Below are 19,491 nucleotides of genomic sequence, written 5' to 3' on the forward strand. Positions count from 1 at the left end.
CCCTGGCTGCTCCCTCGCCCCCCTGGCATCCAACTTGCTCCCTCTGATGGAGTATTTAAATGCCTGGCTGAAAACTCCCCTCCTCGCTCTGTCGTTCTCAAACTGGTCTTGTGCCTCGGCCTTTTCCTTTTCTCTCCCCTCCCATGGGTCAAGCCTGAGTCTGGGGGCCTCTCATATCATCCTTACTTAACAAGACCTTGTTTCAAGTACCTTCTTGACAAATGATTCCAAGCCAGGTGCTCCCTGCCGCTTCCAGTTCCGGGTTCTGCCGCCCCCTTCTCCCCTCAAGGGCTCTGAGCTTTTTCTTCCGGCTGCCTTACCAGCTACGGCTCTCTTTCTGCCACGTGCAAAGATGCACATGCCTGCAGGGAGTGCAGGTTGAGTTCCACTTTTACTATGCTGGGAAGCACAATGGCCAGCTTGCCTTGGGCCTTGAACAGAACAGGCAAAGCTGATCCCAGATTAAAAGTTTGACAGTGGTAGCAGCCACCGTGCAAACATTAAAGCAAGGGTCACGGTTTCTAAGGCGAATATAGCCAGCCATGCCTGCATGAATGAGATGCCATCTTTGCTGGCAAATGGGAGCTGCTCAGACACAGATTGGTTTGGGCAGGCGCACGAGGATCATGCAGGTTCCTCCGCCACCCTCAGAGGTGCAGTTGGTGGGTCCATGGAATAGGGTCGCCTTGGGTGTGGCACCCAGACCGGCTCCTTCCCAGGGGAGGCTTGTCGGAGACGGTGGAGCTCCTGCTCTGCATGTGGAAAGGGCCAGGCTCCATCCCTGGCAGCCTCGCCAGGTAGGATTGGGAAAGTCTGCACCCTGGAGAGCTGCTGCTGGTCAAGGGTAGAGAATCCTGTGCCAGGACAGGAGGCAGCTTTAAGACCACAGATGCTCCCTCTCCAGCTGGCTGGCAAAGGCCTCCTTGGTCAGAGATGACCTGGGGCAGAGCAGATGACTGAGGAGAACTGGTTGGCTCTGTGACACGGCCCATTCTGCTGCTGGTGGTGGCGCTTCATGGGGTTTTATACCCCTACTAACTGAGCAAAGAGGCACCTTCTAAAGTGGTGGTTCTCCTAAGGGGGGTGGGGGTGGGGTGTCATTGCCCTGTCCAGCCCCAGCAGAACAATCCCCTCTGGTGGCTGTTGCTGACGTCTGCCTTATGGGTCTCTTTTTAGTTTGAAACCCTGCTAACTGGGCAAAGAGGCACCTTTTAACGTGGTGGTTCTCTTTGTTTAGCAGGGGGAGAGTAACTGGCCCTCTCCACCCCCAGCACAGTACTTCCAGTGACTGTTGCTGGTGTCTAACTTGTGTTTCTTTTTAGATTGTGAGCCCTTTGGGGACAAGGAGCCATCTTATTTATTTATTATTCCTCTGTGTAAACCGCCCTGAGCCATTTCTGGAAGGGCGGTATAGAAATCAAATTATCATCATCATCATTTTGGGACAGGGCAGCCATCTTACTACTTTATCGATGCAAAGCACTTTGGACACTCTGTTGAAAAGTGGTGTATAAATAGTTGTAGTAATATAACTGCATCTACTAGCTTTGGTGGTTATCCAATATGAAAAGCAGAATATCAGTGACTTAATACACTCAGGAACTTGTTTGGGTTCATTTAGTCCAGCACACAAGGTTGTCCCAGTTGAGGAGGCCCATCTAGTCCGGCATCCTGCTTCTCACAGTGGCAAACCAGCTGCCTTTCGTAGACCGGAAGTTAGTAGCCCCCTCCCACTTTTGCTCTCTGGCAACAAGCAGTCTGAGGTAGACTGCCCCTGAACATGGAGGTTCCACACAGTAATTGTAACTAATGACCTTTGATGGATCTCCCTCCTCCATGAACTTGCCATTTACCAGCACTTCTTTGTGAATAGCCTCATAGATCTTTGCATGTCGTGATCATGACTCTTTTTCTCTCTTTTGCCCCATCCAGAATACATTCAGAAATATGCAACAGAGGAAGCACTAAAAGAGCAGGAAGAAGGCACCGGGGACAGCTCTTCGGAGAGCTCCATGTCTGACTTTTCAGAGGACGAGGCCCAGGATATGGAATTGTAGTAAAAGAGGCGCCCTGCTTTTCAGAGAGACTATGACTTCCTAACCACAAGCTGAGAAGCAGACTATAATATTCATATTTAAACAAAGCAATTTTTTATTACTAAACAAGGTTTTTATGAATAATAGCATTGAGATATATATACATATATATATATCACCCTTTAGATCTTGATTTTCTTGGTCATTTCTCAGAACCCAAAGTGCATTGTAGTGCATTTCCCACATTCCACTTTGGTAGCAAATGTGTGCAGCCCAGATGCATGCATGCATGCATCCGTTCATGATTCCATGTTGAGCTGAGTCAACTTGTGGGCTACCGAACTGTCAACGTAAACAGCTGCTTTGCTAGGGAGAGGGTCTGGATGTTCCCTTTTTTTCTCTCTCTTTTTTTAAATTAATGGTTCCAAAGACAACAGGCACACTTGGATGCAAGCAATGGAACAGCACTTTCAGAATATGTAACAAAAATTGGGGAATAGATGCTAGAAGGATTAGGCAGTGAAGTTAAAGGCGCTTTTTCAGATCACCTTGGCTGCTTGCTCTTTGAACGGAGTCGCATTTTTTAACACGCAAAGAATGCATGGAGCTCTTTGAAATGTCAGCTTTTTCCAAAGTGGCTTGGATTTTAAGTATGTTTTCTCTGGACTTTCTGCCTGCCTCTAGGGACTGGTGCTGATTGGTCTGGTTTGCTTGGGGAACCGTTGAAAGGCTTACATCTGGACAGTTAAGTCACCTGACTGGTCTGGATTCGGAGCATCTCCATTTTTATTTTTAAGGGACGGAACACAAGCGCTGTCCATTGTTGGCTTACTTAACCGGGAGTACATCAACCCATGTTTTGGTCCCAGTTTCGAAACCACCAACAGTAGTAGTCGTGTGTGTGCGTGCGTGTTTCCCCCTTGATGTCTCTGCATACGCTTTGCAAGCAACCTCCAGGCAGAGAGGGTCTTCCCACCAGGTGGAACTGCTGGCTCCTTTTGGCCGTTGATCATGACTCCATTGGTGCACGTGCTTGCTTGTTCTTCAGCTGCTCAGTAGCAACCCTTCTTCTGTGAGTGGCTGCAGCAGACCAGACAATCTAGAAAACCCAGCGCGAAGTGCAGAGAGGGGTTTGTTTTTGAAGAGATTGCCAAAAGGAGTGCTAGTTTCAGAGATCCTTCTGATTGGAACACATTTGTTTCTCCTGGTACATTTTGAACATGCCAAGGGTTTCCTCCATCTCCCCTCCATGTAATGGTCTGAGAAAACACCATATCATATAAACGCCTCCCTGGGATGTTGATGATACTTGAATATGGATAATAGCGAGAGTCCCAACAAGATGGATTTCCACTCTGGATATTGCCTCTGCTGTATTTGTAAAAGCATGTTTGGACAGGATGTGGGTGGATTTTGGGGTTCAACCTCTAGGACCATACTTGGAATTTACACTGGGGTGACTTGTGCAGAACGTTGAGGGTCAAGCTATGCTCAGTACATTTCTCTTCCCCCCCCCCCTCCAATTTTCCTTTTTAAAACACCATTGAATCTTGGAGCGGGGTAGAGTGTCAAACGAGTGCAATCCTAAAGTATAAATCAATTTGATTTTTTCCCTTTTGGAAAGAAAGAGCTTCTGTAAAGTGGAATTTTACTTTCGCATGATTATTTTCCTTTAATAAAGCAGAAGCATACCAAGAATTCAAATTACGGGCATGAAGCAAACACAATGAAGTTTTCTTTTTTCTTTTTTTAAATTAAAAAGCAGTAATGTAGGGCTGTGGTTAGTTGCTGAGCTAAAATCCTCTGCTTTGGCAAGTGTGACTTGTTGGAGAGGTTAGTATTAACTCTGGAACATGGAGCAGTGAGCTGTAACTCTTGAGCCTGGCCACTTCCTTGACTCCGGAGGCGAGTCAGAAGAGCCCCACAACCTCTGCAAGACTTGTTAGGTGCTCTGCTTGGGCGATGGCCTCTAGGTGCTATTTAGGTATAGACTTTGAGTACTGGGGTGGCTGTGGTGATGGTGGTACCATTTAACAAAATAAATTGTATTTTTTCAATATTGTATATACAGATATTAGTGTTCTAATTACCTCTTCGTTTTCCTGGTTAAAAAAAATTCCCAATCCTAGCAAGCGATCAGATTTAAACACCTTTTTTAACATACATTTTTCTCCCTCTAAGTATTGATTTCTTTTCCAAACAAAGCAGTAATCCTAGCTTTAAGCATGCAAAAGAAATGTCAGACACAATCCATGGTACATGGCGTCCCCAAAAATGCAACATTGACCCTCTCCCCCCTCCTCCCCACTGCTGGACCTCTGGTGCATCAAGGCCCTGCTTGGCATCACTCACCTGAATTGTTCACAGCTCAGGTGGGAGATTATGTCAGGCCTCCAAATAATTTCACAATAACATCTTAACCTTAGCTGTAGCCATATTTTCTCACACACAGCCTTAGTAGCCCATTTGGCAAATGGTTGCAAAGAACCCTGCCATTGTGTTGACCTTCAGAGTGGCCATGGCAGCCAAGAGGAAGCTGGCAAAATGCCTCTGGCTTTATGGGAGCCATCTTAAGACCCCTTCGTAAGGACCTCTCTTGGAAGTTAACTACCTTGAATGACTCGTGGCTGCCTCTTTCCCCTCAACCAGCTCCACTGAGCAGTCTTGAGGGGCCCTCTGTTCCTACTACCACTCTTGTTTGTGCACAAAAACCTGTTGCTTGCGTCGCTGCTGCACTCTCGTCGGTGTCTGGGATGGCAGAGCAGAACCAGCTGAATCCCATGTTGCTCTCCAGAAACGCTCATGTTCCTATTGAAACCACCTCTTGTCCAGAATCTCCAAAGCTGCCTCCAGTGGCTGAGTTTCCAGGCCGCCCAGCATAGCCATCCGGTGGAGGCACAGCTTCAGCGTGTTTTGAGTTCTTAGTTGCTGTGCTGATCTGCATGCCCCCTAAACAGGATCTTGCGTTCTTGTATCTGCTGTGGGTTTTTTCTTGCTCATTAGTGGGGAAACCTCCTCCATCCTCCTTGGCCTTCAATCTACTCCCCTTCATCAGAATGTCTCTTAGGTCACCAACGAGGTTCTCCTTGAAGCACTTAGATTCTTATTCCACTTTTTCTCCTGCTGGTCTCAAAGTCCACAATTTTTTGACCTTTGGTTAGCTCTTCTTGTCGTGGTGTCTTAAGTTATTAGATAAAAAGATGGAGGGAGCGGATAGGAAGGTAGCCTTAAACCACGCTGATCGCAGGGGCACGTGATCTCGACTTTTCGCTCTGAACACTCCGCTATAGAGGTGGATGCTGTGATGGCCCCTTACTGCCTCAAGTTTGGGTTGGTCAAGAAAGTGTAAAAACTAGAGCCCGTGGCTGCTTCTGTAATCTCTCGTGTATTTGTGGTGGTTGTTTTCCTACTTTTTGAGGGGGGTGGGAACTCGCACAAGGAAGATGGAATCCATATAAATAGTAGAAGGCTGGGTCCCTTCAACTTGGGTCCCTGGATGCTGTTGGACTACAGCTCCCATCTGGGAGTCGTAGTCCAATGTTACCCAGCCAGGGATCCACGTGGGAGAGCCCCTGGCATGAGGGATGAGAAATGTTCTACCTTTGGGGCTTGGCTAGCTTTCTGCAGCTAGATTTGGAATGGCTGACGATGGAAGTAGTTGGCACAGGAGTGTCTGGAAACTCCCGTCGTCCCATCTATGTACCTCACCAGGAGGTGGGATCGGGGGACTGTTGGTTTTATAATTATATATATATATATATAAAATATTTTCTCTTTTGCTTCCTCTTGCTCGTCCAAGTTGTGCTGGCACTTGATGCAGGAGTGTGTGCCGCATGAGAAATGGCCATTTATTTTACTGACTGTATTTGGTACATATTGTGTGAAATACTTGAAGAGATAACGGGGCGTCCAGCCCTCCCATATGAGTCTGAGCTTTTTTCTCCTCCTCTTCCTCCCACCTCCCCACCCCACACTCTCTGCATTGTGATGATGTAGTGGGCATGTCTGACGCCATGACAGATGCCTCTTCTAAGAATTATAACCTCTCAAAATAGTTGTGTATAATTAAAGAAACTGTAAACTTTTTTAAAAATAAAATATGTATATACCTTGGGCCCCCTTGGCTGGTAATTATCCCAGGAGAGACTAGATCTCTGACTCATGGGGAGGAGAGTTGGTCTTGTGGTAGTGAGCACGAATTGTCCCCTTTACTAAGCAGGGTCTGCCTTGGTTAGCCTTTGGATGGGAGACTACATGTGAGTGCTGTAAGAGACTCCCCTTAGAGCAGGGGTGGGGAACCTTGGCCCTCCATCCAGCTGTTTTTGGACTACAGTTCCCATAATCCCCAGCCACAGAGGCCAATAGCTAGGGATTATAGGGATTGTAGACCAACATCTACAGGAGGGCCAAGGTTCCCCACACCTGCCTTAGAGGATGGGGCCACAGCACAATAGTAGAGCATCTGCTTGCATGCCAAAGGTCCCAGGTTCACTCCCTGGCAGCATCTCCAGGTAGGACTGGGAAAGACCTCTGCCTGAAACCTTGGAGAGCTGCTGCCAGTCAGTGTAGACCATACTAAACTAGATGGGCCAGTGGTCTGACTCCGTATAAGGCAACTTCCTACATCTGTGCCTCTTTAAAAAAAAAAAAAAAAGGCACTGAGTCAGTTGCAATGTGGAGCGAGGTGCAAGTCTTCTCCTTCGCCTCCCTCGGCAGCTACCATGGATGTTCTACGCCCATGATTCATGCTGGGGCCTTGCACACACCTCCTGTCCTGGTGCACATGTGCTTGTGACAGATCGATGCCTATTTGCATGAGGATGTGGGGCGGGGGCGGTGGTAGGAGGGCAAGGGAGGCTGGAAACTGCCAGATCCCTAACGTGCATTTCTTCTGGGCTGGTTGCAACACTAAGGGGACTGAATTCATGCCTTGGGCTGGGTGTTTGGTTGCAGTTGCTGCAGAATATGGAATTACCCACTTCTAAAGCATTTATTTTTGCCAAGATGACAGATGGGAATTGGCGTGAGAAGGGGTTGGCCCAGGAGCTGACGACCTGCAAGTAATGTGTGCCCCTGCCCTCCGACTTCTCGGCCTTCACCAAAATACTGGAACACGGCATACTTCAAGCTCTTAGACTTGGTCCGTGAGGAGCAGCAATCTCCCTCTTTTGATGGAGAGGGGATTAAGTTTTCTGCAGGCCACACACTTTTGTTAATGGGATGGAAGTGCTGTGATCCAGTTGCGACTATGTGGTTCCCCCATGCACAGTGACAGTTCCAGTTGCTACCCCTTGGTGCCGAATATGGTGTAACTCCTACTTCGATGTGCTTGCCGTCTCAGCTGGAGCAGAGCACAGAAACTGTACAAGAGGGTAGCCAGCCTGAGGCCCTCCAGCACATGTTTGTGTGTGTAATTTACTTCCTTTATATCCAACTCTTCCTCCAAGGACCCCAGAGTGGTATACATGGTTGCATTTATCTTCACAACAACCTGTGAGGTAGGTTAGGCCGAGGGATCAGTGGTTGGCCCAGAGTCACCCAGTGAATTTCAGGGGATTGAACTAGGGTCTCCCCAGTCCAACTCCCACACGCTCACCAATATACCATGCTGGCTCTCTTGCTAGTTGTTGGACTAACTCCCAATGAGTTGGGAGACGATGGAAATGGTTGCCCACCACCCCTACAGCCCATCAATCCCAGAAGCTCAAAACTAGACCACGGTCAGAGGCCAAGGGGTGACTGGGTGGGCAAAGACGCAAGCAATAGTGGCCAAGAAGTCTTGGATGGATCAGAGGAGGGGTTGCTGAAAGGGCTTGTTGAGGGGAGGGGAAACTTGAGGGAAATTGCTAAACTGGAGGCATGTGGAGCTCTTCCTGGCCACAGGGCGGAAGAGGGCAAAGAGATGGTACGATGGAGGGAGACGTTTCCAACGACAGATGCATTTGTCCAGTATGGAGGAAGCAAAAGAGTTGGTGCCCTGCAACATGGGAGGTTCCCGGCAGAGTCTTATGTTCAACATGCATGTGTCGGTGTAATGCTGTGCTATATCAGTCAAGAACGACGTGTTGGGACCTGGTTCGAATTCATCAGCCACCTACTCCTTTGGCACATGGCCTTAGGCAAGCCCCTCAGTCAGGCGATCATAATGGTTACCTTACATGGTGGTTGCACAGATTGCAATGAGATGATGAACATGAAGCATGCCGAATAATCGAAAGCGCTATACAGATGCTATCCTTCCTCATTCTGTGACGGCAGCAGACCTGCATCCACCAACCATGGGCCTCCCCCAGTCATATGCGAAGTCTTGTGTTGTGGGGGTGGGGGGTGGAAACCACTGGAAGCACCAATGGGGTGGGGTGCTGAGCACACCAGACATGCATTGGGTATAGCATCCTAGCTCAGAGAAACATTACTTCTGGGACAAGAAGCAGCCCCCACGGTCATTGGCGATGTTAATTCCACTTGCACCCCGTGATCTGCATGAGATGGGGCAGGCCTATGTTGGAGGAGGTGGGTCTGCCCTCAGGCCCTACAGGTCTGGCCCTGCTGGGCTCAAGCACAGATGCACCCCACTTTAACTGCAGTGGGTTGCTGATCAGGGGCCCCTAGGTTCAGGCAGGCAGTCCCAATCTTGGGTCTCCAGATGGTGTTGGACTACAACTCCTATCATCCCCAGCCACACTGGCTGAAGGCCACTGGGGATGATAGGATTTGTAGCCCAACACCACCTGGGGTCCCTGTCAATTTAAGGGACCTGCAAGCAGGTGTGCATCACGCTGACACACGGAAGGGTTTGCTATGGAAACCACTTTAATAGATCGCATTTATGTCCACCTCCCTCTCCAGAGGCGCCCAGGGCAGCAAAGGAGAACGCCCACCTAGTCCAGAATTATGTTTCCCATGGAGGCCAGGAACAAAGGGAGAATACGTCCAAACTGCACAAGGGACTGGTTTATTCCACATCTCAATTTAAAAAAATAAATCATGGGGGGGGGGGCTCTGTAGAAATGCACATACTGTCCTCTTCACAAGCTCTGCTGCAAACAGATTCTAGGGCTTGTCAGTGAGTGAGACTGCCTTCCGTTTTGGCTGTGCTCCTGGTGTGGATTTTTGATTGAAATGCATTGGGTGGAAGAAACAGATCTCTCTGCCCCAGAGGAGATTCCCTTCTTTGTCCTCTCTCTGCCCCACAGAAGCCAGCCAGAAGCATCAAGGAAGCCACAAGCAGGCGTCTGCCCTCAAACGTCTGCCCCCCACAACTGGTATTCATGGAAACACTGCTTCTCAGCACAAAGGCCTCATTTAGCTAATGTGGTTGAGTGGCCTGTCTTCCTCCCAGAAATGTGTCTGATCTCTTCTTAAGCCAAGTCCATTGCCACATCTTGTAGCAGTGAGTTCCACAAACTCATTCTATGTTGCGTTAAGGATTTTCTCTTCTGTCCTGGATTTACTGGCAATCAGTTTGATTGGATGATATTGGGATTTAGTATTATATAAGAGGGTGAAAAAAACTGATAACTCTAGCAGAGGCCTTCCCAAACCTTGGGTCCCTAGCGGCTGGTGGACTTCAACTCTTGCCATTCCCCTGAATACCATTGTGGCTGTGGATGATGGGAGTTGTAGACCCAGGATGGGAATCCCTGTTCTAGTAGGAGTAAAGATGATAACTTGCTCAAGGCCATCCACTGAGCTTCACAGCAGACAGAGTGTGGATCTGAACCCAGGCCTTTCCAGACCAGATCTGACACCCAAATGGTGTTGGTTAAATGTCTTGCCCTGGTTGAAGAAGTTGCACTCTTGGTGGGGGTTGCTGAAATTGTACAGAAAAGGAAAGGGTGGTCTATGTAGTTGTTGTGGCATCTTCTTATAGCTAAACTTGCTTGGAGGGCAGCAAGCATGGACACCTGGTGTGTGCAGAGTTTGACACTTGTGCGCTTTCATGGAAAGCTTGTGGCAAGTGCTGCTGGTTGCCACCAGGTGGCACTATTCCTCCACTGCAGACTTCTGCAGCCAGTTTATCAAACGAAAAAATAACAACCTAAACACCAAGGTAGGGCAATTATTTTATTAAAGGTGAAGTGTGCCATCGAGTCAGTGTCAACTCCTGGCAACCACAGAGCCCTGTGGTTATCTTTGGTAGAATACAGGAGGAGTTTACCATTGCCGCCTCCTGTGCATTCTGAGATGATGCCTTTCCGCATCTTCCTATATTGCTGCTGCCCAATAGAGGTGTTTCCCATAGTCTGGGAAACATACCAGTGGGGATTCGAAGGGCAACCTTTGGCTTGCTAGTCAAGTCATTTCCCCACTGAGCCATTAGGTGGCTTTATTAATATAGACTAAAACATCATAATGTAGTGAGCAAGTTCTCCAGAGCAAGATCTCCATCCCAAAGAAGAGTTCTGGATGATTTTGTAACATTTTCATTGGTCCTGATAAAGGAATTTTCTCCCTTTTTTAAGCTTCTGAATCCCCCGCCCCCCAAGTGAACCAACCCATGCCTCAAGCCAATTCAACTGGGGAACCTTAACCCACAACAGCTGAGTCTTGCCCCGATTTAAGGTGGGTTGTGCAAAAGAGGGCAGGGGAGGTGAATATATATAAGGTAAAGAATAGAAGTGAGGAAGCTTGGTGCAGAGAGAGCTCAAGGGTGGGTCCCAGATCTGATAAGACTGGCATAGCAACTTTTGCTAGCTCCTCAGAACTGGGCAGCACTACTGCCGAAGAGTGTTATACTCCTTGGGGAAGACTCTTTGGGGAGGAAGCATCTGGCGGGGGGATAAGAAGTGATCAGGTTTGGGTCCTAGAAGATCTTAGATTACTCGCTTCACTTTTCTCATTATCCGCAGCCACTCGGTACACCATCTAAGAATATGACGTTTGAATGGCGTGAATTCTTGAACTGTTCAAGAATTCTTTCTAGAACTGCAGTTTATTTGTTTGTTTAACTTGATGTTGTGTGTGCAGTTGCACACTTTACAATGCCCTGACCTGGAGACAGACAGGCCTTGGTTGCTTTGGGCTTGTTGTGGGTGTGTCTATGTGGAAGGATTTGTACATGGTGGCTCTTCTCAATAAACTTGGAAGTTTAGAGCTGGAAGGGATCTTGGATGTTGACTGTCCGCCCAGTAGCAGCTTGTCCTAATAAGAGGCTGGGGGGGTGCCTGGAGGCTGGCTATTTGCCAGTTGACTGTGCAGCTCTACCTGCTGGATGGTAGCCTGCAGGCAGCACAGGAGAGAGGAGAGCCACCTTGGGCACTCTCCAGACTTCATTTTTAGGAGAAAGAGCTCACCTTTTTTCAGCTCACTTTTTAGGAGAAAGCGGGGAGGTTAATGTAGGAGAGGCTGTTGCAATGTCGCAAGGGTGGGGAGAGGGGGAGAGTGTGTGTTTTCTTTCTTTCTTTCTTGGAGCATCTGGATACCACTTGGGGAAATGGGAATTTGAACTAGATCAGCGGTTCTCAACTTTGGCTCCTCAGATGTTGTTAGACTACAACTCCCATCATCCCTAGTCACAACGGCCAAAGGCCACTGGGGATGTTGGAAGCTGCAGTTCAATGACATCTGACGCCCCCAGTCTTGAGAACCCCGGGACTAGATGCCCTAATTCGGCAGGATGCTCTTGTTTGTTTCTCTAGGTGGGGGGGGCAGTATTCTGAATAGTCGCCAGGTGGCACTCAGGCATGCTCCACCATCCCCAATCTCAACAAGGTGCAAAACAGACGGAACCCAGAGTTTTGTGATGCCTTTCAAGGCTGTTTCTTTAGGGCAGAGCTTACTGAATTGGAAGCACTGGATCCATCAGCTTCCCCAATAAGCCTGTTGTTAAAGATCATCGGTAGAACTTTAAACAAAAATCCAAAGCAGGGTAATTCTTCCATTAAGGCCAACTTAGTTGAATTTTAAGTCATTGCATGGTAAGCTTTCAAGTAGCCCGGGACATTAAGCAAAAATGAAAGTGAGGAGAGATAAATTTGGGCATGATGATGGAAGAGCCCCCAGGGCTGCAATCTGTAAAGGTCTTAAGATGACGGTGCTCATCTTTAGGAAGAGGCTCCCATAAGATGCAGAATAAGGAAGTTGATTCCTTTGCTCTACTAACGGGGGGGGGGGGTGGTGGTGGTGCAAGAATATGCCAGTTGTTGGGTGCATGGCTTTTCTTCACCTAAGATGCTGCCATTTGATGAAGATGACTTTGCATTGCAGGGGATTTAAAACTGGACAGAGCAGATGCCTCCTTTCTAACGCTGTTGGTGTGCTCTTTGCACCTTCTGACTTCTGCTGCAGTGTTTTTATTTTATTTATTTATTCATTCATTCATTAAAACATTTTTATACCGCCCAAAACTTACGTCTCTGGGCGGTTTACAACAGAATAAAAACAAAGTAAAACATTCATTAAGACAAAAATGGGGAAACAAACAAACAAAAACCCACAACACATTACAACAATTTAAAATTTTTAAAATAATATTTAAAACAGCATTAAAACTATTAAAACAACATTAATGAAAAGCCTGGGTGAAGAGATGTGTTTTTAAAGACTTTTTACAAGCTGCCAGAGATGGGGAGGCTCTTGTTTCACTAGGGAGAGCATTCCAAAGCAGTGGAGAAGGCCCGTCCCTGAGTGGCCACCAGACGAGCCAGTGGCAGCTGCAGACGGACCTCTCCAGCAGATCTCAGTGGGTGGTGGGGTTCTTGCAGAAGAAGGTGTTCTCTTAAATATCCAGGGCCCAAACTGTTTAGGGCTTTATAGATTATAACCAGCACTTTATATTTTGCCCAGAAACATATCGGCAGCCAGTGTAGCTCCTTCAATACAGGAGTTGTATGGTCTCTCTGAGATGACCCAGAGACCAGCCTGGCTGCCGCATCTGGACCAACTAGTTTCTGGACTAGTACAAGGGCAGCCCCACATAGAGCACATTACAGTAATCCAGTATGGAGGATACCAGCAGATGTACCACTGTTTTGAGGTCGTTCACCTTAAGAAACGGACACAGCTGGCGTATCAGCCGAAACTGATAGAAGGCACTTCTAGCCACCGCCTCAACCTGGGAGACCAGGGAGAGGCTCGGATCCAGAAGCACCCCTAGGCTGCTTACCTGTTCCTTCTGGGGAAGTGTGACCCCATCCAGAACAGGCAGATCAAAATCATCTCTCGAGTTCCGACCCCGCACAATGAGTACCTCCCTCTTAGCCGGATTCAGTCTCAGTTTGTTATCCCTCATCCAGCCCATCACCGACACCAGGCAGGCATTTAGGGGGGTTATGCCCTCTCCCGATGATGCTGACATGGAGAAATAGATTTGGGTGTCATCAGCATATTGATAGCACCCATTTTTAAAGGAATGTAAACCTTGTTGAGTGTTCCTTGGGGGGAATGGAAAGGGCAGGAAATGTTTTATAAAACACACACCTGTCTGAATGGGAAGGGCAACCAAGAGGCTGTGCACGCAGGCATCTCTTCCGTGATCTTGGTGCTCATTTTCTTGACCTGACCTGATTCTTCTAGTGCAGGGGGTTCTCAAAGTTGAGTCCCTGCCTGTTGGACTTCAGCTCCCAGGGATGATGGGACTTGAAGAAGTCCAACACCACCTGGGGACCCAAGACTGCGAAACACCTGCCCTGGTATATGTAAGCTCACACGCATGTATGCTATAAGCAGTTCCTGAAGCCTGAATACATATGTGCAGAGCTGAACAAAATCTAGCATTTCCCCAGCTCTCTTTCAGCAGCTACTGGCTGGGGGTGGGGGAATCCTGTGAGTGGGTGCAATACCCCTGATAACTTGGCAAAGAGGCACCTTTTAACATGGTGATTCTCTTTGTTTAGCAGGGGGAGAGTAACTGGCCCTATCTCCCTCCTCCAGCACAGTACTTCTAGTGACTGTTGCTGGTGTCTATCTTATGTTTCTTTTTAGATTGTGAGCCCTTTGGGGACAGGGAGCCATCTCATTTATTTATTATTTTCTGTGTAAACCACCCTGAGCCATTTTTGGAAGGGCGGTATAGAAATCAAACAAACAAACAAATCAATCCATCAAACAAGTGTTTCTGGATATTTGTGTTGCGTACTGCCTCTTAAGAGAGCCAAACTCAGGATGAGAACAGCCATGTAAGAGAACTGGGACAACAGTTTCAGTTCTCCTGTGGAGCCAATGGGAGTGGCTGAGCCTGCACCATCTCCCCAGAAGGACTAGAAACAAGTGCTGTTTGCTTTTTGTTCACCAGTCTACATTTTAGACACTGGTCTTCTCCGGTGAGCTGTAAGCAATAAATAGCATAAGACAACTGCTGTGGGCTCCTGTACTCACTTGTCAGATAGTTTCTCTTCTTCCCAACCACAGCTGCAGGGCTGCCATTCAAGATTTCAGTGGGTGGTTTGAAGGCCTGGCCTTGCCTATGTTCTTTAGGATTAAGTGGCAAGCCCTATGAATGTTGTAAGAGCATCTGGTGCATTGCTGGAGTCAAGCCAGTGTGGCTCAGATCAGAATGCTGCACCGGAGGCTGCTGAGACCCCAAACTGGGAGCCCAGATACAAAAAGTGCAAAAGAGGGCAGTGGACATGATCCCAGAGGGGAAGCATCTTCAGTTCTCTCTAAGGAAAGGCTAAAGCAGGAGTCCTCAACCTTGAGTCCCCAGATGTTGTTGGACTTGGCCACTGTGGCTGGGGATAATGGGAGTTGTAGTCCAACAATTTGGGGACCCATGTTTGACAATGTTATGAATGAAACACGCTTGTTACAGGTTGGGATCTCTGCTCTCCCCCATCAAAGTCTGTTGAAGGCAATCTGTATCTGAACAAGACTGACTTCATCAGGCAATTGGAAAAAAGTAACGATGGTGTTGCATTATCTTGTGTGTGCACACGGTGCACCCTTCTTTCCCCTAAAGATTTTCATCCCAGGAAGTGGAGGAGGAGGAGAGACCCACGCAATCGTGTGATTGCCCCCAATTCCTGCTTGCATAAAGGATGGAGGCGGCTCTGTGTGTGTGTGTGGGGGGGGTTAACCTGCTTCCTTTGTCCAGTCTTAGTTTCTAATGAGCAGCAGGAGGTGAGAGGCGCTTAGAGGCTTAGTGGGGTGAAGCCAGGTTGCCTTGGCTGGGTCAGAGACACAGAGCTGGAAGTGGGGGGAGCTGATGGTGGGGGGAGAGACTGCCTTGACAAATAGATGCTCCCCCACCTTAGATGCAGTGATCTTATTATTTTTCATTATTATTTGACATACTTGTATCCACCTTTTTAAAGAAAAAACACATCCAAAGTGGCTAACAGAGAGATATTAATGCAGCATAAATCTTATAGCATGCTTCCATCGTCCAGATATTTCAATCTCCAATAAAATAATAAAATTATGATGTATGTATTTATTTGATGCATTTCTATACCACCCCATACAAAATCTCGGGGTGGTTTACAACTTAAACAGCGGCTAAAACCTAAAGATCATATAAAACAGATTAAAACTACTGTAAATAAAACATTGAAGCCTCATAAACTACAAGCCTGATGTAACAGGTGTGTCTTCATATGTTGTTTAAAAACAACCAGAGTGGCTCTCTAAACTAGTGGTCATCACTACATCCAGTGGCAGAGAATTCCATAGATAATTATGTGCTGTGTGGAAAAAATTATTTCCTTTTGTCAGTCCTACATCTCCCGGACTTCAGTTTCATGGGATGACCCCTGGTTCTAGTGTTGTGAGAGAAGGAGGAAAACATCTCTCTGTCCACCCTCTCCACTCGGTGCATAATTTTATACACCTTGATCGTGTCTCCCCGTAGTCACCTCTTTTCCAGACCGAAGAGCCCCAGATGCTGTAGCCTAGTCTCATAAGGAAGGTGCTCCAGGCCCTGATCATCTTGGCTGCCCTCTTCTGCACCTTCTCAGGTTCTACAATATCCTCCTTAAGATACAGTGACCAGAACTGTGTGCAGTAATCCAAATGAGTCCTTTATGTTTTAATCCTCTGTTCTGAGCCTCCCAGAGAACAATTTGTTATGGGGCAGCTAACAAATACAGTTTATTAATGTATTTATTAATGAATGAGGCCACACCATAGATTTGTATATGGGCACGATATATTAGCATTTTCATTTTCAATCCCCTTCCTAATGATCCCTAGCATGGAATTGGCCTTTCTCACAACTGCCGTGCACTGAGTTGACACTTTCAATGAGCTGTCCACCACGACCCCAAGATCCCGCGCCTGGTCATTCATTAACAACTCAGATCCCATCAGTGTATATTTGAAGTTGGGGGTTTTGCATCACTTTACACTATCTTGCACTGAACTGCACCTGCCATTTTGTTGCCCACTCACCTAGTTTGGAGAGATCTTTTTGGAGCTCCTCACAACCTCTCTTGGATTTCACTACCCTAAACTGTTTCAGCTGCAAATTTGGCCACTTCACTTCTTACCTCAACTTCTGGATCATTTATGAACAAGTGAAAGAGCACCCGTCCCAGTACAGATCCCTGGGGGTGGGGGGCACTTCTTCCTTCCCTCCATTCTGAAAATTGTCCATTTATTCCTACTCTCTGTTTCCTGTCCTTCAACCAGTTACCAATCCACACATGAACCTGGTCTGATTCAACAGGATTCTTTTTGTTACACTTACTTGGAAGTAAATCCTATTAAACTCAGTGGGGCTTGCTTCTGTGTAAGCTTGGGCTGCAAGAGTGACTCTGTACAGTTGCTGACTGAATGAAGCTACTGCTGGAGATTTTTCTCCCCAATATTTTTCACATCATCAAGCCATGAAAACCTTCAGGTGTGCTTTCAAGAGTCACCTGGAGACCACCCCAAACCCATCCTGGAAGCAACCTTAGCCCTCTTGGTGTCAGACAGATCTGGCTCAGCAGGTACAATTTGCCTAGAAGATCTCTTGTGTCGAGTCTCTGCGTGACTCTTGTGCAGCTTCCATTCATTCGAGTGGCGTTTTTGAAGCAGGAGATCTTCTCAATGAATTGTGCCCCATGTTCAGTATCAAAGTAGGCTGCTTTCACTATTTTTCCCCTCTGGCACTAACAAATATATTCCGCTGGGCCTGGCTCCCTGACTACCTTGAAAACCCAGAAATTTCTAGAGGACACCCCCAAGCCTGTCTCAGACTTTCATGCCTCCCCTCGGTCTGCTCCGGCAGGGAACTGGCATGCCGAGATCTCTTGTTAACACTCCTTTTGGATCAAAACCAGCCGGGAAACTGAGACCTGGTGTGACACCCGAGCCCGTCCCAGTGCCAGGAGTTCGGGTTACACTTTGCAACCTTTCCCCCAGCTGGAAAAAAGGCTGTCAGAGCAGGGTCAGATCAGTAGCCATTATTAATGCATGATGTTCTGATGGAAGCAAGGAGTGTGGGGCTGTGGGGGGGGGGCTGTGGGGCAGGGGGGACAAGCCACACTCAGCCAAGTGGGCACAGGGGCTCTCCTTGGAGTCACTGGAGCTGAGAGAGGCCCTTTGATGGGAGGGGGTGCACCTTCTGTCTCCATCTCCTACACACACACACACACACACCATACCCCAATCTTGCAGCAGCACAATTCACATTTTGTAAGCAGAATAAGTTCGGCAAACGAAGCAAATGTCATCCTCTGCACTGATCTCCTGCTTTCCCAAGCCCTTTGGGTACACTGAATGCTTCTGCCCCTGACTTTTCCTCTGTAATGGCAACCCATTACTGGGGGTGATGGGAGTTGTAGACCATCAACATCTGGAGGGCCACAGGTTTGGGAACCTCTGCTCCAAAGGACTATTACTACAAATATGTATACATTGCATTTCAACAACAGCAGCTCACAAAGCAGTTTACATGGAAAAAAAATAAGTTCCTTGTCCCCTAAAGGGCTCCCAATCTAAAAACAACAACACCCAAGATAGACACCAGCAACAGCCACTGGCGGGATGGTGTGCTGGGGATGGAGAGGGCCAGTTGCTCTCCCCCTGCTGAATAGGAGAGATCCACCACTTTGAAAGGGGCCTTAGCCAGTTAGCAGGACTGCATGATTTCAAAACGGCTTCTGTTGAGTAATTTAGCCAGGATGTCAGCACAATGTCTTCTGCACTGACCTCTCATCTTTTTTATTTTCCATACATTATTTCTTATGACTGCAGAGCCGGTCTTGTGGTGGCAAGCATGACTTGCCCCCTTAGCTAAGCAGGGTCTGCCATGGTTGCCTATGAATGGGGGACTTGATGTAGTATGAGCCCTGCAAGAGATTCCCCTGAGGGGATGGAGCCGCTTTGGGAAGAGCATCTGAGGTTCCAAATTCCCTCCCTGGCAGCATCTCCAAGACAGGGCTGAGAGAGATTCCTGCCTGCAATCTTGGAGAAGCTGCTGCCAGTCTGGGTAGACAATACGGAGCGAGATGGACCCAGGGTCTGACTCAGTATACGGCAGCTTCCTATGTTCCTAACCACCCTATCCCGTGCAGACTTACAAAGGCTTCTCTGGGCCTGCGGTCAAAAGCTTCCTCTTTGCAGGTTCTGACCCTTGTATTGCTTTTCTGTTCATTGTTGCTGGCTGTGGGGTGAGGGATGAGTTCTTCCTTGTCAGTCAGCTTCTGTTCCTCACAGAGGGAGGGAGGGAGGAAGGGGTGTGTGTGTGTGTATAGATGCACCTAGGTAATTTTGGAGCCTGGACCTCAAGGCCTTTGGAGGCCCTCCACCTCCCCTGCAAACTAACAGGAGACCACACCACCCAGGACAGACTAAAATAGGATGGGGGGGGGGCTGTGTGTGTGTGTGTGTGTGTGTGTGTGAGAGAGAGAGAGAGAGAGAGAGAGAGAGAGAGAGAGAGAGAGAGAGAGAATGTGAATGAATTACTAGGTTGCAGTGTTCCCTCTAACAGGGATCCCCAGATGTTGTTGAAGTATGATGTTGTTGTTGAATGCCCCTGCTAACTTGGCAAAGAGGCACCTTTTAACATGGTGATTCTCTTTATTGAGCAGGGGGAGAGTAACTGGCTGTCTCCACCCCCAGCACAGCATCTCTCCAGTGGCTGTTGCTGGTGTCTACTTTTATGTTTCTTTTTTAGTTTGTGAGCCCTTTGGCGACAGGGGTCCATCTCATTTGTTTATTATTTCTCTGTGTAAACCACCCTGAGCCATTTTTGGAAGAGTGGTATAGAAATCGAATGAATGAATGAATGAGTAAATAAATAAAGTACAACTCCTATCATCCCCTGCCACAGTAGCCTTTGGTAGAATGATGGGAGTTGTAGTCCAAGTCCATCTGAGGACCCAAGCAGTATCCCCTCTAACAGGGATTCTCAGGTGATGTTGAAGTACAGCTCCCAGCATGCGCAGCTGCAATGGCTTTTGCTTGGGGATTCTGGGAGTTGTAGTCCGCAACATCTGGGAATCCCTGTTAGAGGGGACACGGCTAGGTTGTGTGCATTATTTTTCCTTTTCTTTCTTTTATAGAGAAATGGTATTCTTTGACGAGGAAG

General features: G+C 47.8%; 1 protein-coding gene across 2 annotated transcripts in view; it reads left to right on the forward strand.

The window, feature by feature from the left end:
* The window catches only part of UBE2H (ubiquitin conjugating enzyme E2 H), a 52,796-nt gene extending 46,645 nt beyond the window's left edge, over positions 1 to 6,151 (forward strand). For both annotated transcript variants that reach the window (XM_053255085.1, XM_053255087.1), the window contains exon 7: positions 1,933 to 6,151. In XM_053255085.1, the coding sequence (XP_053111060.1) occupies positions 1,933 to 2,057 (125 nt within the window). In that variant the 3' untranslated portion in view covers positions 2,058 to 6,151. The remainder of the gene's footprint in view (positions 1 to 1,932) is intronic.
* Positions 6,152 to 19,491: the final 13,340 nt, after the last annotated feature.

This window comes from Hemicordylus capensis, chromosome 5, assembly GCF_027244095.1.
Source record: "Hemicordylus capensis ecotype Gifberg chromosome 5, rHemCap1.1.pri, whole genome shotgun sequence".
NCBI classification, from domain to species: domain Eukaryota; kingdom Metazoa; phylum Chordata; class Lepidosauria; order Squamata; family Cordylidae; genus Hemicordylus; species Hemicordylus capensis.